At 40.2% G+C, this 26,714-nt stretch overlaps 3 protein-coding genes across 7 annotated transcripts; 1 reads left to right on the top strand and 2 right to left on the bottom strand.

Annotated features, from left to right (window-relative positions):
- Positions 1-131: 131 nt before the first annotated feature.
- LOC115731636 (protein ZINC INDUCED FACILITATOR-LIKE 1-like) lies at positions 132-10,251 on the bottom strand. 4 transcript variants are annotated; one of them, XM_048282177.1, is made up of 17 exons: positions 9,733-10,251; positions 8,815-8,855; positions 7,912-7,972; positions 7,689-7,791; positions 7,481-7,583; positions 6,722-6,775; positions 6,571-6,633; positions 5,183-5,232; positions 5,018-5,093; positions 4,318-4,527; positions 3,883-3,970; positions 3,148-3,233; positions 2,936-3,043; positions 2,319-2,363; positions 2,141-2,229; positions 1,155-1,198; positions 132-471 (listed from the first exon to the last, which is right to left on the bottom strand). In XM_048282177.1, the coding sequence occupies exons 1-17, from the start codon at positions 9,884-9,886 to the stop codon at positions 380-382; spliced, it is 1,467 nt and encodes a 488-aa protein (XP_048138134.1). In that variant the 5' UTR covers positions 9,887-10,251; the 3' UTR covers positions 132-379. The 4 variants fall into 4 exon arrangements, with proteins under 4 accessions (XP_048138134.1, XP_048138135.1, XP_048138136.1 ...); XM_048282178.1 differs by lacking the exon at positions 9,733-10,251 and adding an exon at positions 9,309-9,704; XM_048282179.1 differs by lacking the exon at positions 8,815-8,855 and having other exon boundaries at positions 9,733-9,906.
- Positions 10,252-12,172: 1,921 nt separating this feature from the next.
- Positions 12,173-15,797, bottom strand: LOC115737708 (ABSCISIC ACID-INSENSITIVE 5-like protein 2). Of its 2 annotated transcripts, none has more exons than XM_030669993.2 (3): positions 14,382-15,797; positions 14,208-14,279; positions 12,173-12,502 (listed from the first exon to the last, which is right to left on the bottom strand). In XM_030669993.2, exons 1-3 carry the CDS (start codon positions 15,246-15,248, stop codon positions 12,422-12,424), a joined length of 1,020 nt encoding a protein of 339 aa, XP_030525853.2. In that variant the 5' UTR covers positions 15,249-15,797; the 3' UTR covers positions 12,173-12,421. The 2 variants fall into 2 exon arrangements, with proteins under 2 accessions (XP_030525853.2, XP_030525854.1); XM_030669994.2 differs by having other exon boundaries at positions 14,386-15,797.
- Positions 15,798-23,248: 7,451 nt separating this feature from the next.
- Positions 23,249-26,559, top strand: LOC115737710 (14 kDa zinc-binding protein). Its single transcript, XM_030669997.2, has 5 exons — positions 23,249-23,419; positions 23,930-23,987; positions 24,935-25,024; positions 26,089-26,206; positions 26,299-26,559. The coding sequence occupies exons 1-5, from the start codon at positions 23,301-23,303 to the stop codon at positions 26,364-26,366; spliced, it is 453 nt and encodes a 150-aa protein (XP_030525857.1). The 5' UTR covers positions 23,249-23,300; the 3' UTR covers positions 26,367-26,559.
- Positions 26,560-26,714: the final 155 nt, after the last annotated feature.

Raw genomic sequence — 26,714 nt, 5'->3', positions numbered from 1 at the left:
TCGAGTCTTAGCAGCTTCCGCTTGCATATCAACCATGGAGGAGGCATTGGCCTACTTATGAACCAAGGCAGCAAAGCAAAAAGTTACCACTGCCCGCAAGAACATACATAAAATCGTGAGGACAATAAAGATACTCAGATACATGAGCTGCCATTCTGCTTGCTTTCACATGAATGAATCAATGTTGCAAACAGCGAATACACTGCAGTTATACGTCTTGGTTGTATTTATGCATCACGGAGCAAAAAAGAGCTCATACCGTGACGCTGCATTACAGAGGCAAAGGTCAGACTTTGCAGGATACTGATCTATTACGGTATAGTATCTCTCTTTTGCAGTGCATGACGCCTGCAATGGAACACAGTATCGCCAAAGAGTGCTAGTCATTTGGCTGAGCCAGAAAAGGTTTGAAGGTCATCAGCAATCCCAATGCCTCGACAACGTTCAGGAGGAAGAAAACCATGTGAGTACCTGCATCCCAACAAAGCCATAGATTTCAGCTTTCATTCCATGATGTGAACTTTGAGAGCATAAGTTCAACTTCAATTGATAGAAGAATACAAAGAAGAGAATCAAATAATGCTAAGAAAGGGAGGGGCATGCAAGGCTATACTGATATGCAAAGGCTACGATAAGTATTTGATGCGAGTATTGCCACGTGTGCATGTTTCTGTATGCAAGACGACCAGATTGTGCAGAAACCAGAGTTGTGAAAAGTCTTTAGTGCTTCAGGGTAGTGAGGCACGATGGAAAAGGTTCACTCATCCGATTTCGTCAAAACCAGTAAACTGAGATTTATTGTGTGTATAAAACTAGTACAGGGACTTCAAATCTTCCACAGTTCCACCATTCAATAAAGGAAGGCTGCTGCTGACTTAAATCGTGAACTTTTTATACAGTCCTGATCAACGAACCAAAAATATCCTTTAATGCTTTAACCACAGAATACTGAGGACTAAGGAAATGACAACATTGATATCTATAAGCTCCAAAGTAGTTTAACGCGACTATACTTGTCAAATTGTCTTTAGATATATTCAGCAGCCAATTGGCACACGGAAACCTTGCAAATGGACAGATGCAGAGGTTCGCTTCTTAGCTATTGTTAGACAAAAATTTCCAGATATTTGCAAGGTATAAAGAGTGGTCTTTACCAGGCAAAAAAGAAGCATTTTGACGCTTTTGTGCCCAAGAGAAGCTGCAGTTACAGAAAAGCATTAAAAGTCAGAAAATAAAACTTGTCACATTACCCTATCTTTAGCTGCTTCAGTTTGTTAGTGATCTCAAAGAGGCTAAACTTCACAGAGCCACGGAATGCATCCATTCAGCCCATTCACGGATCCACCACCAAATGATGGAAAAATCATGTTGTCAAAGAGTTGAACAATTAAAATAGATGGTGAATAATAATAATCTATCATTATTTGATCGGTTCCTAAGTATCATTACTACGAATCCCTATATCCATCAAAAGAATATTTCAGCAAAGTCGTTATCATATGCAGCGCAACGACAAAAAGTCAAAGTTGTTATTCTTTAAATAATGGCTGGACGTCTGATGCAAGAAATTAGTAGCAGAGCTCTTATAACTTTACCAATCATCGATGTTATAACAAAAAGATGGCATGAATCCAGCAGAAAATTCAGAAGATCAAATCTCAGTCACACTGCCTCAATACAGATTCCATCCTGAAGAACACAAAATACTTGCCTACGCCTGAATAGACAATCAATTGGACCCCAATTGACAATTTGATTTGCAGATATTCCATAAAGCATCCTGAATATTTTAACTTTCCACATATAAACCACCTTGAAATGTGAATCTCTTTCCCTATGACGAAGACAATTGACCAGTCACAAGAAAATGTAGCCTGCATTACTGGTTTCCAATGCACAAATAGTGTTCTCTCCAATCCTTCCGTTCATTATCAGAAATCTTATGCACGAATAACAGGAAGTACAGATACTTCAAACGAAAAGACTATAAGGCCATTCTATTCAGGAAAATCTACTTGCCACTGTCAGCCTGTTGACATTCCTCCCACAAATTGAATTTTTATATAGGCTTAGGAGTAATTGGAATGCCAAGCATCATAAACAAGGGGTTCAAGGAGCTTATATTAATGAAACTTCTTACATCAAACCTCCTGCTGCTGGACCCATTGCTTTGAAAAGAGACATTGCAGACAGAGAGATACCATTTGCAGCTCCTCTCTGCTCCTGGGTCTAACCATTTTAATTCAGGATTATTTCAAGATCAGACATATTGACATTGGGCATGCCAATAAATAAGCAGTAAAAAAGAAGAATTTTACCACAGCTCTGTTCTGAAGGAGGAATAAGCCCGTAGTTATGGATACCTAATTTGCACAACAAATGCCAAATAAGCGAGGCATAGCAAGAAAGAGGATAAAACTCTTTTTCACAAACACCGAACACAATACAAATTCAAAGGAAGAATAAATGACGACTATTACTCATACTTATCCACTACCTAAGTTAAGTAACAATAAATGACCAAACCGCTTTTATTTGTCATTTTAAGCCAAACTTCTAGGATGGAGAAACAATAATAGCATCATATCAAACTTCTAGTATGGAGAAACTATAATAGCATCATATCCTACAACGCTGCAGAATTTGTCAATCGACACAAATCTAGAGTACAGATTACTTCCTGAAAACCTAGTCATCTTCCTTCTATCCTTTAAATTATCGTTCTTGTGCAATTAACCGCTCATGTTCCTTGTACTAACAAAGTAGATAATGTTATCTCTATAGATTTTTTATTACTGGAGCTCCTCTCTCTCTGCCCCACCCCTCAAAAATCCACACACACTCTCAAATACCAACACAAACAGACAGACACGCACTGGCTCATGTGCACCCACAACAGTTGCATCAAGGAAGTTTGACAGCATGTTGAACTTACAGCAAGCACATTCTTCAAAATAGATGCTGAATCCACCAGTATAGTGAGAATAATGCCAGTCAGTTTTGCTAGAAAGGGGTAACTTGACAGCAGAATTATGCTCAACACCTTTTATATAACAAAAAAATATCAACGTAAGAACAATAAATAGGAGACAAATGTAGTACACCATTTTTGGTAAAAAAAAGTTGGAAAGTGGGAAGAAAGCATACTGCTCCAACTCGTGAAATTACAATTGGGCCACAAATCCTTTCCACTTGTGGGTACAGACATAGCTGGAATAATAAGAGCCCAAAACCTAATGTTTACCCAAAGAATGGACAAAAATTAGATCATATCCAGAATCGAGTCGGGCTACATAAATTGCGCACCTATGCGTGCAAATGTTGAATAGATGCGAAGGAACAGACAGTAACAAGTTTCATCCCAAAGTAAACACTGATCTCATTGCCATATAGAAGGTCTCGACTTCATATGAATATGAAATTAGAAAGATGCAACAGTTAGGGCTAGCAACGTGTATACCGAGCTGACCTTCCCAAAATGATCCAACTACTATACAACAACCCTACTAGTTACCCTAAGACTGTAACAATCACACTTCAAATGCGGTACAAGGCCCCCAGCTATGCCTAGATCAAACAAATGAGTCTATCAGCCCACATGTCAATAATGTACCCAAAATGCAGGATTGACAGGATTGCGCAGGTCAGGTCCTAACTTATCTCATCCAAGGGTGTACAACTCAGACAGCTTAATCAAAGAATACTTGTGTTGGACTATCTTGAGATCATGACTCAAATTGACGATCAAAATTCCAACTAGATTTATAAAAGGGATCTTCTGACTGAATGTTAAATAGGATGCTCCTCTGCACAAAGTGGAATTGTTAGACGATATCTCACATGATCAAATAACTACTTTCATATAAATATCTTCCTTTTTACCCGAAAGAGCAAGAACTTCACCGACATCTGCTGTTGAATAGTTCAATCCGCCAAACTTCCAAGGACTGATAGCCCATAGTGAAAAAATCTGAAGTAGGTGGTTAACAAAGAATATATCAATAAGCAAACATTATGAATGACCAAGTATGACTATTATCAAAGAACAATGTTCAAGATGACAGATTGTCAAAAGCGCAATGGCTCTTTGCACCAGAGATAATTGACCAGACAAGTCGATTTTTCTGGACACGTGCCAGCGGCAATCTTCCAGCTTTCCAGCTCAGAAATTTATGCCCATAGGTAAACAGTTAGTTAATAAAATAACAAGCATCACCAATGGCACATCGTGGTACTTAGCACCAGTGTTGGGACCTATTAAAGTACACAAAGACTTAATTGCAAACAGCATAAGTAACAACAATTTCAAATGAGTACCTCTGTATATGCCATGTCATGAAGCTGGAAAACACAATAGACAATTATGGATGAGATTAATGGCCAATTTCTGAGAAGGCTCCAAGATGTATGACGACTTCCCTCATTTCGTTGTAGTTCTTCCTTCGAAGTCTTATTTTCCTCTGCCTCTAGTGCCTCGTATGGTATATCATATTCTTTGCTGTTTTCACCATGCATATGAAGGGTTTCCTGGGAAAATTTTAGAGTTCTGAGTCACTTGTTTGAACCAAATGTAACTAGAATGGTGCACCATAATAATGTTGCCATTTGCACATGATAGAATGAAGGATAGTACCTAAACTATTTAGTACAAAAAGAGCAGAAACTCGAGCAGATTCAAATGAACTATTTGCTCCCTATAAAAATTTTAAGTTTCAGAGATGTTTCAAATTATTGACCACCCAGAAGAAATTGAGATCATAACATTGAGTCTACTCTTTAGTTCTGTGATATGAGAAGTAAAGAATCCCCATACTTCCCAAGTTTCTTGTACACCAACCCTTTCATGTATATTTAGCATCTTTTTGCATGCTACTTTCTACATACTGAAAATTGCCATGCAACAATGAAATGATTGACAAAAGTTATGCACTGTTCTCTTCAACATTCACATGATATGTGCAATTAAGGGGTGTGCATAGGTCAAATGAAAGGCTTTACGTTTAATATAGTAACATACCGGAAGCCAACAAGCAACAACCATCACCCCCAAAGAAAAAACTGATATCAAGAGACATGGTAAAAGGTATGGAAACCTGCATTTCATTCATTCAGGAAGTCAGCAACTTGAAGTGGTAAAAGAACAAATTATTAAGGAAAGTGGAAATGGCAAACCATCACTTACCTCCTGAAAACGGATTTTGCGGGAAATACATTAGGAAATTTTTCTGCAGGCTGCAAAATAATTCATAAATATCATGGAGATGGATCTTTCAACAATGTCTTGGAAAATTGTACTAATGGGTGGGAGATTCAAATTGAACAGATAAAAAAAGAAGAGAAAAAGGTGAAATGAAGAAAGAAAAGGCAAAATAGTATTTGAAAAACAACAGTGGATACGTCAAAGAATCTGCAAAAATAAGCAATGAGAAAGGGACCACAATTTATAGAATAAGCATCGAGTCAAGGAGTAACTTAGCTACCTAGGCCAGCTGAATGTAGATGACTGAGGCATCATATTAAGTCCAAACGACTGGTGACACGATAGAGGCTTCTCAAGTGAATTGACTTGGACCACAGGTAGGTGCTAAGCCAACAAGTATAGAACCAGATGAACCGTGAAATCCAGGGAATACACTTAACTGATATTTCTGTAGTTCTTTGATCCAGTGAGATAATTTGTCGTAAATCAGATTCAGTGTTGATTGTTTCCATCAAGTAATTTCACTTTTTGTTATAGTGATGAGACTTGGAAACTAGTTAGTTGCTCTGGATTCCTATGCTTCAGATAACATCAGATAGCATCACAACTTCCAAGCCCATTTTCCCAAACTTGCTTCTCTCGAACCAGTGTCTAGTTAGTAGATGAATCCTCTAGCACAATTAAAAGATTTCAAAAGCTGCATTTAGCCCAGAGGGATCACATCACATTGCGATTTCAGTAACTAATTTACTTTCAAGGAAAGTTACAGCAACCAGATTGACCACGACTTAGATTTAGAATCAGTGTCTTTAAACGCAGACCGATCAAATAACTGGTCGGGCTTTCTGAGTCGCAGGTCAAGTGATTCAACCGGTTCAACCACCGGGTAGACAAGTTTTCCCAGCATAGAACTAAATTATCTTATTTATATAATTATAGAAGCCATTAGACGAGCTGGGAGTTATTGCTACATCCATGAGGTCAAGGGTTCAATCCCTCTTGTTGCCGCCTGTGCTCAATTTTTCAAGCTACAGGTTTGACTGGCTCTTGACCCCTCTGGTTCTCAATTTAAACCGGACCAGACCATTGTCTGTTTCCTGGTTCAACAACCAATTGGGTCTGGATTTAAAAACATCGTTTAGAGTCGATGATATCCCTTATTCGATCAAATCATCAGGCCAGATGGGTTCAGGAAGTGCAAATTTCCTAGATGTTAAAAGGATGTTTATTTTCCCATTGCAAAAACTCCAGGTGATATTGTCATTACATACAGATAACGCAATTTGCAAGTTTTAAATCATGAAATCCTATGCCAGTCATGTGCTTTGACCACGCATTCACGATCCATTCGAGTTAAGAAGAAACAGTACCTGGGCCAGATATCCCCCAATAGCCGGACCAATGACCAATCCGATGCCCCATGATGTGCTAATCTGCAAAGTTATGCTTCATTCAGATTGCATCACTCGCACTTGAAGAAGGTATTATTACATAGACAATAGGAGTGTGGAACCTCCATACAATTGACATCGCCAAAGCTTGATACTCTTTACGACAAACTTCTGAAGCATATGCCTGGCAAAGTAAAAAATAAGTGAATGTCTATAGCAGTTTCTTACGCCATAATTCAACAGATAAATCCATAGACATCTCCAAACACCTTTAACTCGTCATGCTTTCAGGAAGACAATAGAGATTCAGTGCGGAAACTAAGCAAGCCAAGTGAATAGTGTAGTTTCAGAAGGACTATCCCACATATGAGCATCAGACCGAGAATAACCAACAAAGACCTGATAATTAAACATGCGCTGAGACAAGGCATGGGAGCCTGTTGGCTTGATGACAAGTCCCGATTCTAAAACAAGATGCCACAATTGAACAGTTAGTTTCATGAGGACAAAATGGTAGCCAGCAGTCTTACATATATGCAAATGGTCTTGACACTGATATTTCCTACTTTAAACAATCTCCTTGTGTCCCATTATGAGATCTCAGGCTTCTTCAAATGTTTATTGGTATCACAGTGACAAATAAAAGGGATTGTTGAATTGTGAGAGCTTATGCATTGGATGGCCACAAGAGGTGACAACACTCACTAAAAGAGGTGTATCTCAAGCATAATGAGGTCTGTGGCCCTCACAGCATTTTTTGCATGACCATCTCAAGACAGCAACAACAGCAACATTCTAAATTAGCTATGTAAACACAATCTATAACCTAAAACACAGTTGGACTCAAGAGTCTAGCTATGTTTAACATGAAGGGTTAAGAACACCGTACCCTCATTGGGCCAAGTATGCCACACAAACTTCCCAGGAGAAACCTTGTGGAGACTGCCATCCAGAAGTTTGTACTGAGGCCAAAAAGTGTGTTTAAAACCACCCTGATTATTGACCAAACCAAGAGACAGCGCAAAATTATGAGAATATTCATCGAGCATGTGTCTGGGAAATTATACAGATTAGAACAGATGTCTAGAAGTACTAACACAGCAATTGTACCAAACAGTATCACGGGCTTTCGGCCATATCTATCTGCTATCATACCCCAGAGTACAGAAGTCAAAGCTCTTCCAAACATAAAAGCAGAACCTTCAGGGAGACAAAATAAAATGGATTTGAATTCTACAAACCGAAATTTTTAACTAAAGAAAAATATTTGCACAAAGAAATGCATAAGAGATCGACAGGAAGTAAATGCCAAGTACTCACCTACATATCCTGCATAGAAGCCAATATCTTCTTCACTCTTGGCTATTTTGAAGTCCCTTATCTGGAGAAGGTGTAATAGCAAGCTCCACATCAGTAAAGCCTTAAAAGCTAAAATGAAGATTTTCAACTAAAATAGCATCTGGTGCAAACACTCCAGCTCATAGATATAAAACTTTCTGATGCCAAAAGTCATACAGAAGAGATCATCAAGAAATAATCTTGGTATTCATCTCATTTTGGAAATGCGTCAATGAACCAAAGACCAAGGCTCTTCATGTCAAAAGGACTGAAAAAGTGAAACTTGCTCTACCAACAGTAATAAAATCTTACAGATCTTGGGGGCTGGGCGAAGAACATTGACATGTAGTCAACCACAACTTTAATTAATAACGACATATAAAATGCTAATCATTAGCACATCAGAAATGCTGTTCATGCCACCTAAGGGCGAACAACCTAGGTAGGCTCAATGAGAAAGCGGGATTCAATAAAAGCTTGACTTGAAAACCTTGTGCCCATGCATCTAATTGTGGATTACTTCAACATGCATGTCTATCCCCATAAGCATATACAAGACTAAAGTCAAATCACTGAAATATAAGAGATTAAAATGAAGTAAATGAGCGTAGGTAGGCTCAAAGAGAAAGCAAAAGCTCAAATTGAAAACTTTGTGTTCGCGTATATAAATGTGGATCCCTCAACATGCATGTTTATCTCCATAAACAGATCCAAGATTAAAGTCGAGTAACTGAAATCTAAGAGATTAAATGAAGAATATGCATATGCATTCTCACTTCTGCAAGTTACACCTACTTTCAAAAGCCGAGACATTGATTTTCAGAGTGGAACATATATTATCAACTTAAAATCGTCAGCAAGCTAAGAGAGCAAAAGTTACAGTACCATGAAATACAGGAAAGGGAAAAGAGACGATATAGGCAAAGCTGCAAGAATCAAAAGAAAATGCATCAGCAGTGTATGAAAATAAAACATCCATGACCACTATAAGTTCTGTGGGCCACACGACAATGCAAGAAACAATAACTGCGAACCGTTTCACACTACTTGAACAGCGCTTAAGCATATAAAAGCAGACTTGTCTTAGATTAAGCTTGGTCGCTTGTCTAATCCTCTGCACCAACAGACAAACTAAAAAGTCAAAAACCTCGCCTTCCGGTTGACCTCCTATTCCAACTAATGCTCTTCTCCGTGGCTTATTTAATTTCCGCCCCATCTTTTCCTTCAGCATTTTCCCAGTGCAACTTATGGTCCACATAACATAATCTACCCAGTGTAATTACATTCCTGACATTTATATACATTCGCCCCACACCCTAGTGTCTAGTGATTTTCCTCAAGTTACTGCAACAGAACAGGACAAAGACCGGGCCAAGTGCCTCCAGACTTTATCCTGAACATCCACAAAAAGGTCAGCATCCTCGTCCGAGGCTTTCCTGATAGTTTTGCACTAGTGTGAGCAGTGAGCTGTGAGTGTTGTGGACAGAGATCAGTCATTTCAGTTCGCTCTGAGTCAAAGCGTCTCCCCTAGACACGATTGATCTGCAGACCAACTCTTCAGGCAGGACAAGACATCCATTGTCGGGGTGAAAGCGCGCACATATTGACGCTCATTCTCGTACGCACTCTCCCATTTTCTAAAGCCCAGCGACGACGAAAACCGACAAAATAGGCAGGTACCAAATCAAGTAAAATAATGCATCCGAACTCCCACTGTCACGTCAGACGCACACTCGATTTCGTTCCGTTGCGTCTCACTTATTATCGTGTACTTTTTAGCAAAAGAAGCGCAGCGATCGCGACCTGCGCAGAGGACGATGATCCAGACATAGAAGAGAAGCTTGTAGGGCACGCCGCGGTTCGTCTCCTTGAGCCTATCAATCTTGCACCCAGGACAATCCTCCCGATACCGAGCCCTCTCGCCCTTGTTCAGCAATGCCTCCGTGTTCTCCGCCATTGCTTTGCTCCTTTCTCACGAACTTCTCTCCTCTTCCCCTCGCGACGCTTCGCAGGCCGACCAAATCACGAAGCAATGGTTGACTCACAGATGGCTTGGCCCCGCGAGAGAGAGACTTATCGGTCACCACGTCTTATCAGTGGCCGCCACTGTCGGTGAAACAACCAGTCAAGGGAGGCAAAAAGCGAGGAAGCAGAGTTGGCGATTGGTGCGTGGAACAAAGAACGGTTGCCTGGCGAAGCGGGGTCGCACCGATGGCCTACCGTCTGCGCGATTCTGTCTGGTCCGACTACGGAAAACGAAGGACAAGGACTTCCCCCTGGCCAGACCCCACCCTGCAGAGGTAAAAGCCAACGAAGAAGACGACGGAATCTTTGGGCGAGCTTTCGTCCTACGCAAGCCTCTTGCCTCGCGCGCTCCCGTCCTTTCTTTTCGGAGGAAATGAGACAAATATTCCCTGCGTTTGGCCAATATAAAATTTACTCCAGAATTCTTAATTTATTCAACACGATTCTTAAATTTTATTTCAACGTTACAACGTAATTTTTAAATTTTAAATTTATTCAATATAATTTTAATTTTTTTTATACATACTCAATTTAGTCCTTAAACATTTAAAATTAAATTTATTTAGGAATAAATTTAGTTCTTGATCATTTAAAATTAAAATTAAATTTATTCAATTTGATTTCTGAATTTTTTTATATAAATTCAATTTAGTCTTTAAATATTCAAAGACTAAATTAAATATATATAAAAATTTTAAAAAATTATATTGAATATTAGATTAAAGTTCAAATATTATATTAGATAATTTTTATACACTTAAGCCAAAATACAACAAATATTTGTGGCATTATCCTTTTCATTTTATTCGGTTCTTTTCCGCTTTTTAAAAGAAGAATAAAGCTTAGGTCAAAGTGGGGATGGGCGGGCCTGTCGGGCTTTCTACTTTAAAACTAGCCCTCCCAGAAAGCAACAGGTTGGGCCCACAACATTTTTCCGCGATTCCTCAAACCGGGCCGGGGTAGGCCCCAGTCGGTGAAACTGTCAAAGAAGTCATCGGGAATGCTGCATTCCCACGTGGCGCTTTTCGCTTGAGACGCCGAGATAGAGATAGATTCGTAGCAGCGTTCACTCACGTGGGACAAGTCCGCCGGCGCCCGTTTGAAGGGATAATCATGCCAATGACTTAAATTTTGGCCAACGGGCGATGTGATCTTCGAACTTTTAATAATTCAATGTGATTCATAAATTTAATGTATAAGATCGTTATGAGCTTTTAATTTATTTAAAATAATATCTAAACCATCCACAAACGATTAATCTAGTCATTGAATTGAACGAAAATCCACATGTAATTTAGGAACATCATATGTCATATCGATAATATCGGACGATATTGCACGTTGTGCTAAAAGTTTAGCAAGCTACATTGAACAAATTCAAAGTTCATGAGCGACATTGCATATTGAATTAAAATTCATGAGCCACGTTGAGCAGATTAAAGTTTCAAAAACGATATTGCACGTTGAATCAAATTTCAGATATACATTAAATAATTAGCCCCCAAAATTAAAGAAAGAAAGAAGGTCTAGTCTCCAATCAAACGAGGGGTTGTCGCGATTATTAGGACAAGTACCGCAATTAACGTGGTCCAAGCACGATGTAGACATTCGCAAAAGTGGCCCATTGTCCTTTAGTTTTAGTAACTTTGACTAATAAGGCACGTGTTATATTTATGGGTCATTGTGTATAGCTTAGGTTTGACCACGTTCGAATTCCCTATGCAATCAGTCCACATGAAAAATCACGGATTATTGATTGGTGGTTTGTTTTGCTAAAAAGGGATTATTTTCTTCTTTCTCCACCAGGCCTTAGTGATGGCCGGCAATCAGCCACATGAGTTCGAGCTCGAGCTTGCCAAGCAATCGACGAGGCTTGACCTTGTGTGGCTGGTCGTCGAGCCTCGCCGACTAGCGGAAGAAGAAAATAAGTAAAACAATAAAAAATATTAAAAATTTGAGATAAACAGTTCCAAAAAATGTTTTCACCACCTTAAATTTAGGACATCACTTTCCTAATTTTATAAATAAATTTTCCTTTGACAGGAAAGCGTTTTCCGTTGACTATGTAATTTTTGACGAATCAAACAGATCAAAGATCGGAAAACACTCACTCAAATAAAAGCACCCTTTGCAATCTTCTGGTCAGTTTGTAGAACAAGCCCGCCCCAAACGAAGGACGAGAATGATCGATGGAGCAACGACATGAGAAGCCAGGGGATCTATAATGCTTGCATAAACTGGGTTATCATAATTAATGTACATATTGTAAACACCATGGAAGGACGCCAAAGACCAATCAGAACCGGCAAAAGAAAATGCACAAACCTAGGAATTTCGAACTGCGGGTCAGCAGAGCATCGAAGCATCGACTTCAAACAATTGACGAGATCGACGTGCCGAAGTCGGTCAAAGAAACAAACGGAGGTTAGGAGTAATCTCGTCCCTAGCAGTCACGTATGGTGCAACATCAAAGTGGGGCCGAACTAGTTCTTCGGAGCTGATTCTTCAGCTCGGCAGGCGGTGTGGTTGGCAACACTTTCTCTGCCTCCTGCGAGGGAGAATTCGTCATGAAAGGGAGAGAATAGAAATCTTAAGAGCTCGAGAAAACCGGTAATTCGAGGTTTACAGGTGAAAAGTGGTGGGAGCATTCACGGTGGTCACGTTACAAGCGTTCATGGAAACCAAGAAAGCAGAGCAAGATGTACTTAATTTCAAAGATCAGAGAAAGAAGTGAAACCATCTCATTCGCCGCAACCAAAATCGAGTAGTAAGACCAAGCAAGATGTTACCTTTTGGTGCTGCCTCAAGGGGATGAACATCAGCTACGTGTTCAGGCTTTTCTATCTAGAGCATCACGTGATTGTCATTACCACAACGACGGTCACTAGATGGAATCTCGAGCAACACAGAGATTCCATATAGTTATAGCAGCCCTTGAATGATCAGAATGGAACAGAAACATAGCTGTCTGAGATGTTGCCCAGCCTCCAAGACACAGGGATGGCAAACAAAATTTTGAGTAGTGACAGTGCAAGGAGGAAGCCATTGTATGGTTAAAAGCATGAACGTGGTTGTGCCAATAAGTAAAACTGAGTATCCAAACTACTCTATGCAAATTTTTTCGAATAAATTCTCGGTCAAATTTAGCTTTAAGGAGCGGAAAACTGGAACGTTTGGAGGGTTTTGCCACGTAGGTTGCCATGAAGAAACTATGCCATTGACAGGTTCTCTCAGGTCCTAACTGGAGCACCGTCTTCAAATGTTTGAAGGGTTCAATGACTTAAATAAAAGGAACAAGTGATGAAACATGGATTGCTAATGACTAGCAGTGATCTCCACCTTATTAACATCTGTAAGGGCTGCCATCTTTATCAGTTTCACTACTTCCTGATTTTGGTAGCATTATGAACTACAGCAACAAAAAACACAGCCGAAATTGCAGTACCCTGAAAATTAAGGGATGCACCATAAAAGAGTACCAAACTGAGAAAAAACCAGTTCTAGCCAAAGAACAATAGAGTGGAGCCCAGATGAGGAAAAATGTATCAATGCCTTGTCACTGCAAATGAATGCCCCTTTAGAATAAAATCACTCATCTGGAAAAGAGAACAAGATAGAAAAGAGAAACTTCCTATCTCGGCATATCTAGACAGAGTAAATGACACAAGTGACAAACCTATCATGATGGAGGAATGACTTGGACAATTGACAGAAAATGATTTTCCTTCTGCAGTAACGATCCAAAGAGCAGTTAATCGAATGCTAAATACCATCATCCAAAATCACAGAGAATTCTCCATCGCCTCTAGACATATCAAATGGGTGTACCAAATTAGAGTGTTTAGGCCTGTAAATCAAATCCTATCTTCTCCTTCTTGACCCGATACAGCCATTTGTTCTACCAATAAGAAGAGTGTGTTGTATAGTCTAGTCTTCCCCATTCAGAGCAATACGTCACTTGATATGCATCATTGCCAATATTAATCGCCTGATCGACAAATGCTCAACAATTTGATTCAAAAACCGTAATCAAGATGGACCGGACTGACAAAAACTTTTTCTATAGTAAGTATAGTTCGCTTTCGCCATGTCTCAATTCATCAATAACAGGGTTCACATATCAATTTATGCAATCACCGATCACTAAGCATCTTAAATTTAAAGGACTAAGGTGCCACAAAGGGCATTGTTATTGTCACAAAAAATTCACCAGAAACAGTACTCAGTATTAAAAGACAAGACAATGAACATACCAGCTTTCTTCTTAGTCTTTCATTTTCCTCCTCTAGGCGCAAAACCTTATGCTCCAACTCTTGTGTATACGCCTGTCCAACATCATAAACTTCTTTTAGGATCACATCAAGCACTGAAACCATCACAAAAGAACTTTCTCAACACAATAATCACATCTCAGAACCAAGATTGACCTGCTTCTTCGCGCGAGACCGAGCCGCAGATTCCCTGTTCTTAATCATCCTTTTTTGCCTCCTCTCCACAGTCTTCTCCACCACGTCTCCTGGGGCAACTCTTTTGCGGCCTGGTGTCGGGGTATCTGATAATGTGCCCAACAGGGAGGAGGGCGATACAGTCATCTGCGCCACATCGCCGAATGCCGAATCCAGAAAGGGACTCGCCATGATTGGGACGGGTTGCTGGACCACGTGGTGGCCTGGAATGAAGACCGGCACCACGTTTTGTTGCGGCTGAATGGAAGGGAGCTGGTAATGCATCCACCGAGCACTTTGAGGGCCACCGCTATTCACAGAATCAACCCCTAAAACATGATCCCCGTTCTTGTTGATCACGGGAGATTCAGCCACCACTCCTGCCCTGTGCAAGAAGTCCTCAAGTGTCATCTCACCCAATGAAGGCTTTGGATCTTGGTCACAATGACCGCTATCCTTCCTCTTCTTCTTCTTGCTCTTATCACTACCATCATCAATCTGGCCCTGTTGAATATCTTTCCACACCTCATCAACAGTCTTCTTGCTGAGAGCCCTCGAGAGTGTGAAGCTCGGCTGCCTCTGCAGCGGAGCGATTAGGCCGGATTGCGCACTCCCGGGGTCGGCAGTGCCCGCATTCGGGCCTTGATTGGCCTCCACACTCCACACGCTCTTGAGAAGCTCGTCAAGATTCATACTTCCCAGTGGTTTCCCCAAACACCCCAGCTGGTTTTGGACCTCATCAAGCGTGAGGCCATACAGTGAGCCTTGCCTCGACAGTGGCTGTGGCGTGGCTTCGCCGCCGCCGCCAACGCCGCCACCGAAACCGCCCCCTTGAGATCCCATTTCCATGGAACCCGATTGCGAGACCTAACTCGCATGATTCGAGGACATTGCTTCAAATGCTTCGAATCAGACGACAAATCAGCGCACACCCTTCTGTGAATCTGGAGTGGCGTTGGTGTCGGAACAGGGAAAAAAGTGATCTTGAGATCCAGTTCGGCTCCGGAAAGCAAAAATCAGCTCTATTTGCACAGATTTCGCATCAATGGGCGAGCAGTGAATGAATCCCAGGAGAAATCTTGAAACCCCAGAAACAGAGAGAGAATATCATCCCAATATCTTAAGCCGGAATCCTCGAACACGTAGATTGGAATTTGTTCCCACTGTCTTTTACGATACCTCAAGAAAAGGAGGCAAAAAAAAAATTGTCAGGAGGAGGAAGGAGGGAGGGCTCCAGATGCGGGAGAGCAAAAGGAAACTTTTAACAGAGGACGGCAGTGACGAAAGAGAGAGCTTTGTAACAGAAGAACCGAAACTTGCCAAAGCTAAAAAGAGGTAAAAAGGAGAAATCTTTCCAGAAAGTGTTGAGGAACCGAGATCGCCAGGCGACGCCATTTCTCTGCGGATGCCCTCGCGGAGCGAAGCCCGAAGGAGCGCGGAAAAAAATCTTCATGTGAAGAATTTTTATTTATTCAATGATCTATTCCATGAACTTTTTTTCCAATATGTGTTCAATTTAATCTCTTAAAGTATACCAAATATTCAATGATATTCTTAAAATTGAATCGATAGAAGAAAAGCATTGGATATTTTCACATAATTCAGAGATTACATTATACATGTATCAAAAATCGTATAAATTAAAAATTTAAATATCAATTAACAAAAAGAACAAAATTGAAAGTTTATGAATTATTTATATCATTATCCACGTATTTAGTGGGCATACTTAATTATTTTCCCTTTTTAGTAATACTTCTTTCAATCAGAGAAGTTAGTGGACGTTCGGAGTACTTGTTAAACATATTAAACCAATAATAATTTGGAATTTTTTACGTATAAATGAACGGTTGATAGGTTGAAAATTTTGTAACTTCGTGGACTTGATAAGAGCCGAAAACTGAACCGAGCTAAAGAGAACGAAAGGGGAAAAGGAGAAGCAGAGGGACTCCACTGTCAAGAAGGGAAAACCTCGGAACTGTCCCGAAAAGGAATACAAGAAGAAAACACACCTACCCCTAAATAGTGTACTCAATTCTGGTATTGCATTAGGGAAATCTGAGATTCTTTTGGGAAAAGCATGAGGAAGGGAGAGTCAAAGGGGTGTAATTGATTTGGATAATGTTCTAAATTTTTACGAGTTTTCACATTCTTCGACGGGCTCAGGTCCGACTGAGCAAGCCGTTCGAAACACGGCATGAGAGAACGGTATGCTCGAGAGGGGGAAGGTCTCACCTTCAACATCTCCGCCCCTATACTCTAGGCTTTGAGGCCGGAGCACCCTACGCCCAGATCTTTGGAGTCAATTGTGGCAGCCATACTGCCAATCAACGGCCGTGGATGGTCAACCCAACCACCCACCTCTATTGAGAATCCGGTAATACCCCGACCCTTGCAAGGCTTATGGAGAGTATGCTGACTGGGGTATAAAAAGGCGGAGGAATTACCCAAAAAATTCAAAATCTATTGTAATTGTGTTAATTCAGTCATAATCATTTTTTTTTGGTCAATTGAGTCCTATACTTTTTGCATTTGTGTGAATTCTGTCTATACAATCAATTTTGATTGAAAATCGTCAACATGGACTCCGGCCATCCTACATGGAGTGGCTAGGGCTGACGTAGCCAATTTTTAATAAGATTTTTATATTTTTTGATCAATTTATTTATTCATTTCTTCTTCTTATGTTTTTTTTTTTTTTTCTTTTTTCCTCTAGCCGGACCTCGGCGATCCAAAGGCAAGGGTGAGCCTTGACCTCGACCTCGTCAGCCCTTCCCTCTGTCCAGTCATCGAGATCCGACAAATGACTAGAGGAAGAAGGGAAGGAAAAACAAGAAAAAGAAAAGATGTTGACACCGATTACGTCACGTATGACGACCGACGTCCATGTTAGCGATTTTAGGTTAGATTGATCGAATTGACACAAATGTAAAAAATTTATGACTCAATTAGCCAAAAAAAAAAATTTGGTTGAATTGATACAATTACAATGAGTTTAAAATTTTCTGGTAATTTTACGTAGTGATGCTAGCCTAAAAGGTGAGTCCACAAGCTTTTGTCATTTGAGAACCATGGAGATCTCTCCACAGTTCCTTACTCAAAGCACAAAATGCGGAAAAAAGGATTTGAATGTGACGATAGTGGATGAGTTGGTTCTTTTCTCCGTTCTTTTCTCTTCCATTTTCATTTTTTAAACTAAATGTCACTATTTCCGAGTAGTTTTTTTCTGGACATTATTTCGAAACGGATGTTACACAAAGTTCCATCCGTGACGCATTCAATCTAAATCATTTTCTCGATAACCATCATGATTAATCTAGATCCATTGACATTTGTAAGACCGAATGATCACAAGATAAAAGTCAAGAAGTGTTGAACCAACTTAAAGGATGATGCTGTAGCAGCAGAAAAATAGGGGCTAACCGCCTATGATACCTCTCCACTACTTTAGCGTGTGTAACCACCCCACCACTTCTTTGCACGTGTGGAGAGAGAGGAGGAATAGTTGTAAGTTATGGTTCTCTGAGTTCCTTTGTACTTTCTTTGCGTTTAGCATCAATGATGTTTTGGGAGGTCTCGGATCTCTTGTAAGGAGAATCTTGGGTTTGCAATATCTTTGGATTATCAAAGTTGCACCATAAATAGATTCACTATCGAGAGTACGACTTACTGTTTGGTAATTTATCGAGTTGAGGGGTGTTCGTTGTAATGTTCCTAGTTATCAAAGAGAGTTCCGTGTAATTGCCCCGTGGACGTAACACATAAATCTGCGTCTCTCCATCTTTAGTTTGCTGCACTTGTTTTATTTATCGTTTTATCCAACGCAAGCATTAATTACGTGTAAAGAATTATCGCAACAAGTGGCATTAGAGCCGACGGTTCGAGAAGCCTGTGTTACATGTGATCAACGTCAACATACATGTTTCAGCTTTGTACAATGGGCATATCGACTTCTACAAAGTTCGAGGTGCCAAAATGCAATGGATCCAACTATCCATTGTGGAAGCTGAAAATGCAAGCTGTGTTGGTGAAGGAAGGTTGTGTAGTTGCTCTTGCCGGTAAAGATAAAAAGTTGACAAAGATAAAAGATGAGGATTTTGTATAGAAAGATCAATCAGCAATGGCAGACCTACTTTTAGCGTTAGATGATTCTCTCCTTTTCAATGTCTCTAATCAAGCTACTGCCAAAGTTCTATGGGACAAATTGAAAAATCTCTACGAAGGGAAAACAATGTCAAACAAAATTTTTCTTTGACGACAATTATACTGTCTAAAGATGAAGGAAGGCTCCTCTTTCCAAGAGCACTTGAACAAGTTCAACACCCTATTGAGCAAATTGACTTCCATCGGCGTCAAAATCGAGGATGATGTTAAGATAACACTTCTTCCGTGTTCTATGCCCGATAATGGTATTTCTTGATCATGAATCTCAATACTGGAGCGGATCTTGACATGGATTCGATTATAACTACATTGTTGACGGAAGAGTCTCGTAGAAAAATTCTCGAGAGCACTTCTAGTAATGCTATGATGGCTAGGGAAAGATCCATGGACAAAGGTTCCAGTGGGAGAAAGCCGTCAAGGTCCAAGTCAAAGAGGTGAACATTGGATCCTTGGTGGAAATGTGGACCAAAGGGTCACATTTGTAAAGATTGTAAATCTAAGGAGAATTAACAAAATTTCAAATCTGATTCTAAAAATACATCATCATTAACAAGTTCCCAAGGAAACATCGTTGAAAATATAGACTTATCCGAAGATGGCGAGGTGATGTCCACAGATTCAATAAAGAGCGTGCAATATCAATGGATTTTGGATTTGGGCACTTCTTTTCATATGACACCACATCGGGACTGGTTCCATACATATTAGTCATGTGATGGAGGTACGGTATACATGGGCAATGATAACTCATGTCATGTTGTGGGGATTGGAGATGTCCGTGTTACCATGTTTGATGGCATAGTGCATACAATATCGGGTGTATGACATGTACAAGATCTGCAAAAAAAAAGTCTATTGTCGTTGAGAAAGTTTGATGAAAATGGCTATAAAACTACTATGAAAAAGAGACGATATAAGATCGTCAAAGGAGCACTTATCGTGGCTAAAGGAGAATTGATAGGCGGTTTATATAGGTTGATTGGAGATACCGTAGTTAGTGACGCCATAGTTGCCAATGCTGTGATAGAGTCGGCAACTATCCGGCACAGGCATTTGGGACACATGATAATGCGGGGACTAAATGTATTTCTTGATCGTGGTCTTCTTCCTAGTTTAAAGACTATTAATTTAGACTTTCGTGAAGATTGCATATTCGGAAAGTTTCAAAGAACTCCTTTTCGTCGTTTGAAAGTAAGAAGTCATAATATTTTAGACTTGATACATTCTAACACTTGGGAGTCTCTTGATGAGTCTTTGGGTGGTGCCAAATATTTTATTTTATTTATTGACGATCTTTCCAAAAAAGTTTGGATTCATATTCTTAAAAGGAAAAGTGATGCTCAGGAAAAGTGATGCTTTTGCTTCTTTTAAGAAGTTTAAAGCGTTGGTGGAAAGTAAAAAAGGAACAAAAATAAAGTGTTTGAGAACCGATAATGGAGGAGAATATACGTCGTAAGAATTCTTAGATTTTTGCAGTGAGCATGGCATTAAAAGACACTTCATGGTTCCCGGAACTCCACAGCAAAATGGAGTGGCTGAGTGTATGAATCATATGCTAATGGATCGTACTTGAAGTACGTTAAGCTGTGCTGGTATGAGTAAGAGTTTTGGGGCTGAAACGGTATGTATGGCGTGTTACATAGTAAATCGTTCCCAACAATGACTCTTAATGGACATATTCCATAAGAGGTATGGTCTGAAAAACCTATTGACTATTCTTCCTTCGTACTTTTGGTTGTAATACTTATATGTGGGTTCCTAAAGAGTAAAGGACTAAGCTTGAAGCAAGGTCCAAAAAGTGTATTTTTCTTGGCCATGCAGAAGGTATAAAGGGGTATAGGTTGTGGGATCCTACTACCCGCAAAGTTGTTATCGATCGAGATGTCATCTTCAACGAAGATTTGTTGTAGAAAGACAAAGAAATGCCAAATGTTAAGCAGCTGCAGATATTTGAACTCGAGTCATCAAACGAAGTTCAAAATGAATTTGAGGAATATTTGACCGATACGGATGAAGCTAGTGGAGATGAAATTGATAGAGAGCATTCAGACAAAATTGATCTTAAAACTCAGCTTGACCAAGGACCTCCTAGGAGGACTACTAGACCTCTAGTTTGGCTAAATGATTATATGACGACTTATGCTTGCATCACTGAAGAGGGAGAGCCTTGTACATATCGGGAAGCTTGTGAATCCAGCGATGCTCCTTAATGGAGGGCATCTATGGAGGAGGAAATGGAGTCCCTACACAAAAACAAAACCCGGGATCTTGTCAAGTTACCCAAAGGATGAAAGGCTATTGGTTGCAAGTGTGCTTACAAGCTGAAAAGAGACACTAACGGGAATATTGAATGATACAAATCTTGTTTAGTGGTGAAAGGCTATGTTTAGAAATCAGGTATTGATTTCAATGAAATAATTTCTCTAGTTGTTCGTCTAACTACTATTCGGACTATGTTGAGTGTCGCAGCTATGCTTGACGTAGAGCTTGAGCAGTTGGATGTTAAAACAGACCTTTTTGCATGGAAATCTTGATGAAGAAATTTACGACTCAATCCGAAGGCTTTATTGAAGAAAACAATAAGGGTTTGGTTTATCGGCTGGACATGTCACTTTATAGCTTGAAACAGGCGCCGAGATGCTGATACAAGCGATTTGATTCTTTCATTGTCGGTTTGGGGTTCAAAAGATATGAAGCGCACCATTGTGCCTATGTTCACAATCATGGTAATTGCGGCTTTATAATCTTGTTGATGTATGTTGACGATATGTTAGTTGCTGGTACTTCAAAAGAAGGTATTGCGGACCCCAAAGCTCGTTTGGCTAGGGAATTTGATATGAAAGATTTGGGAGCCATAAATCGAATTCTTAGGATGACCGTACTCAGAGATCATGAAAATAGGAAGATTTGGATAACTCAAAAGAGCTATGTTGAAAAGGTTACGCGGCTCTTCAATATACGTAACGCCAAACCAGTTAATACCCCACTTCCTATTGGTTGTAAACTGTCTTCTGAACAGAATCCTAGCACGAAAGCAAAGAAGATAGAGATGGCTCAAGCACCATATGCATCGGCGATAAGGAGTCTTATGTTTGCCATGGTTTGCATTAGATCAGACATTGCACAAGTAGTGGGAGCAACAAGTAAGTACATAGCAAATCCGAGTCGAGATTATTGGATTGTGGTGAAATGGATCCATCGGAATTTGAAGGGTACCTCTTATATGGCTATTCATTATAGTAGCCAAAATTTACAGTTGGTTGGATTTGTGGATGCAGATTATGCGGGAGATCGTGATAGACGGAGATTTACCACGTGGTACCGTTTCTCTTTAGGCAATAAAGCAATTAGTTGAATGTCCAGGTTACAATATGTGGTTGCTTTATCTACTACAGAAGCGGAGTATATTATAGCAACAAATGCATGCAAGGAAGGCATTTGGTTGAAGAGATTGCTTGATCGCTTAAGAATCAAACAGAAAGTGATCACTATTCATTGTGATAGTCAAAGTGCATTATATTTGGTTGTTAATCCAATGTTTCAGTCTAGTATGAAACATATAGATGTCAAGTACTATTTTATTCGTGATGTAGTGGAAGATAGAGTTATCTCTTTGTAGAAGATTCACACCAACGACAACATAGCAAATGAGTTGACAAAGCCCATTGCGAGAGAGAAGTTTATATGGTGCGGAACTTCTCTTGGGCTTGCAGTTGCCAAGTGATTGGTGATGGTTGGGCAAATCGGAGCCATGAAGCCTATTCGAAAATAGTCTTCAAGTGGGAGAATGTAACAACAGAAAAATACGGTCTAATTGCCCATGATACGTCTCTACTACTTTAGTATGAGTAACCACGCCTCCACTTCTTTGTATGTGTGTAAAGAGAGAGAAAGAGCAATCATGGTTCTTTGAGTTCTCTTTCTTTGCATTTAGCGTCAATAGTGTTTTGGGGTTCCGGGATCTCTTGTAAGGGGAATCTTGGGTGTGCAATACCTCTGGGTTAGGAAAGTTGTACTATAAATAGATTCGCTGTTGAGAGTGCAACTAACCGTTTGGTGTTTGTCGAGTTGAGATGTGTGTATTGTAATTTTCCTGGTTATCAAAGAGAGTCCCGTGTGATTATCCCGTGAATGTAGATAGGCCAACCCGTTAAATCACGTAAATTTGTGTCTCTCCATCTTTACTTTTCTGTACTTGTTTTGTTTATCGTTTTATCCAACGCAAGCATCGATTACGTGTGAAGAATTATCGCAACAAATGCATTGCATAGCCCCCGAACTTTTATTTGACGTTCAATATTATTCTTAAATTTTTTTATTCAATTTTGTCATTGAACTTTTCAAAATCTCCACATCGCAATCCTTTCGTTAGATGTACAGCCAAATAAAGTGTCTTTCTTTTTTTTTTTTGTGTGTGGGCGTACAAGGATTGCCAACTCATCTCGTGGTGCTCTTCCGACGAAGGACATGGGAGTATCTAAATTAACATTTGATAGCATACTGCCGGTCATTTAACACGTCACTGTGACTAAACTTACCTTTCATATAAAAAGATAAAAGAAAATGGACAGACCCATTATTATTTTCTCTGTAAATTGATAATGACCGTACTCAAAGTTAAAATCACACGATAAGTGTTCATAAGCAGATTCTTATTACATTACTATTAGTGCATCATCTCCGACAATCTTCAACGACACGTCGGTTTTGGAACTAGAAGAGAGGCGGGGGTACGCGATGGCCTCGCGCTCTATATGTAGGCTCGCCCTCGTGCGCTCTCACCTGTCCCCAAACCCTCTCATGGCTTCTGAGAAGGATGCCGCTCTCTCCGCCGCTCCCTCCGATTCTCCAACCATGTAAGTCTCCTCTCTCGCTCTCTCCGCTCCGTCGGATCTCCACTTCCGTCCGACAATTCTCCCGTTCCCGTCGGATCGACCGCCGTTTCCATCGGATTAGTCGTTCGATTGTCGATTCAACAGTTCGCGGGTGTGTAGTCACGATTAGATAGGAGGTCCCTTCACTCGTGGATCATGGGTGACGGGCTGATCGAGCTGGAGGGTAGTGAGGATTGGTGTCGGGGGGGCTCGCATAGTGGATTGGTGTGGGTCGGCTGTTTCTTAGTGCGATGGAAGAAGAATCGTCTGAGAAGCACGCTCGAGATTTTAAACTTTGATCGAGCATGGACTTCCGGCTGTGGGCTGCAGAGGGTCTAATAGTTGGAAAAAATCCAATTTTGCAAACTCTGCCCTCCTTTTAATCACATCTCTGTTGATTTTATCGTTAGTCTCGGGGGGGATTTTTATGTACTGAATTTCTTTCGGGGCCTTATGTCATACTGATCTGGTGAATGTTATATGGACATGCAGATTTGACAAAATCATGAAGAAGGAAATTCCTTCCACTGTTGTCTATGAGGATGATGTGGTACTCTTGACTGCTTCCATCTCGTCTCGACACTTTTTAGTTTTGTTCTTCGACTGTCGTTGCCCGGTTCTCCTGTGACAGAAGCACCAGTCTTACTCTATTCTGCAACTTCTTTTGTCATTTTGAAAGTTGCATTCCTTTTGTTGCAATCTGACTTAAAAGTTGTGTTCCTACACTTGCAAAATAAAAACATGTGGTTGGCTTTGGGATTGGTTCAGTATACCCTCAGGACTTATGTATGAGTGTGTTTGCATATATTATGGACTTGAGAGGGAGAGAGAGTGAGAGAGGCTCACATTGAATTTTAAGCAAGATCTTGAGTTAGGGTGGTAGTTTTTTTGGCATCCTTGCCTTCACTTGTTGTCACCTTCCTACAGCTAGAGGTTGGCCTTTTCATAAATGTCTCTGACTGGCGGAATATCATTAGAGCTCATTGCCTAGGGATGCATGGGTACTGGACTAGAGGAAACGGCAATTGACAGTTATGGAGAGACACATTACACAGTACAACGATAAACTAGATGATAATATGTACTAGAGATGAGAGACTTTCATCTTACTAATGCATGAACACTTGAAATTGTTCGCAATATGATAGGATTTGTTGTGTTCTATGTATGAATCAACTTCTCATGCTCTTGCTTAATACAAAAACTACCGTGTGACCCTAACAAGGAAATCTTACATGAATCATCGCCCTAGGTTCAGTTATTTGGATCAACAACCAGAAGTTTCTGGCTGGACTGGGTATTCCTCCGCTGATAGATTACAGGATAGGTGTCTAAACTGTTCTTGTAGGATTGTTTTTGTGGTTTGTAGAAGTGACTTCTAGTCTTACCTACGTACTGTTAATGTATCATCATGCTCCTTTTTATTTTTTGTGGAGAGGAAATCATTGATCTTCTTGAGTTGAAGGTTTTGTCGTTTGTATCATTCTTCTGTAATAGGCGCTGGCTTTCCGGGACATCTCACCTCAGGCTCCAACGCACATTCTGATTATTCCAAAAGTGAAGGATGGGTTAACTGGACTGTCTAAGGTACTTCCTGTTCTACTCTCTGGTCAGCACCCTATTGAGCTAAGTCCAACTGTCAACTTAAGGATTAACTAGCTATTCTCACTGAGAGGATTTCTTTTGGTATCTTGATTGAGCTCGAGCCAGCTCTTTGTTAGAGTACCAGGATAGTTGGTTGTTTGAAATGGTTTTACTGTATGTATTTGTTAAATTATTTTTACAGCTGGATGGTCATTTGAACTTTCAAAATTAACTGATAGTACTTTCTAATTATCCCTCTAATTTTAAATGAGTACTATGTGTTAAATAGTGCATAATATTTGTGTTGTTGAGCGGGCTGCCGAGATAGGATTTTGCATCTACCTGTCTCTGAGGAATTTAAAAGGACTTTATGCTTTACATCCGGCAATAACTTTGCAGGGGGTGTGTTCAATGTTTCTAGTACTGTGGTTTGGAGAAGAATTACCTGAAATATACGTGGAATAGATTAATCAATATTTGACGGATATTGGCATTCTCTAGATGAGCACAGTGATGGTCTCCAAGTTTTTCTTGAAAACTACCATAAATACATTATGTAGTTCGATGGTCTGGCTTCAATTTGAGAAACACGTTACAGATTGAACTATTCTCTGGCAAGAAAATTATGCTGCGACTGCTAATTCAAGAGGCTGATCATGGCTAGGCTTGGTCCTGCTGTGTCACTTAACAGGAATGGCCTTTTCTCATTGGTGACTGATTATATCAATGATCATTCAACGTGTTACTGAGTTTTGTATTTGGGTTTTCTATTGCTTGATATATTAATGCCGTGTTATTAGATACTTGATCAGATTTTCCTCTGGTACTTGTCTAAGTTATGACATTTCCATGCTTCTTATAAGCAGTAATAAATTTTGATATCAGCTTCACAAAGCCCTCTATGTATGCAAACTAAAACATCGTAAGCAATCACATATTTTCTCTTTTCCTCAAATTACGGGGCCTATGGAATGATCTATGCATGATGATTGCAAGCTGGAATCAGCAACTTCTACCAGTTGTTTTTCTATAATTCTTCCTGATTCGTGGTCGGCTTACTTTCACAGGCCGAGGAGAGGCACTGTGAGATTCTTGGGCGCCTTCTTTACACTGCCAAACTTGTTGCCAAACAGGAAGGCCTCGAAGACGGCTTTCGTGTTGTGATTAATGATGGACCAAGTGGATGTAAGAACCAATTTTGAGCTCGCGGTTCTCCTCTTTATAGGGTCTTTAGAGAGTTGAACCTTAATTTTTGATTTCCTGATGCTGGATTGCAGGTCAGTCAGTTTACCACCTTCACATCCACCTCCTTGGTGGGCGACAAATGAACTGGCCACCGGGCTAAGTTTTAAAGCCACGCACTGGAATCGATGGAGAGACTTCGCTAATATCCTGTCATAGACACTTGTTTAGTAGCTGCTACTTTCTAGCGATATTTGAATGACAGTGAATGAAATCCTGATAATTTACGGAGGGTGCCATATCATCGGCCTCTCCGCGATGGCCACAGGCCAATACAGTCTGCTATTTGGCTATTTGCACGATCAGCGATGCTATAATCAATCACTGATCAGAGATCTTCTGTGGTAAGTACAGCATCGAATGATGTTTTTGTTTTCTTGTGTGTTCTGCGACGGTATATAAATAACAGTCCAGTTCCCGTTTAAGGTTCTAATTGAATGTCGTTCTTTTC

The sequence above is a fragment of the Rhodamnia argentea genome, chromosome 7, assembly GCF_020921035.1.
Source record: "Rhodamnia argentea isolate NSW1041297 chromosome 7, ASM2092103v1, whole genome shotgun sequence".
Classification (NCBI taxonomy): domain Eukaryota; kingdom Viridiplantae; phylum Streptophyta; class Magnoliopsida; order Myrtales; family Myrtaceae; genus Rhodamnia; species Rhodamnia argentea.
This window is presented reverse-complemented; position numbering and strand designations above follow the sequence as displayed.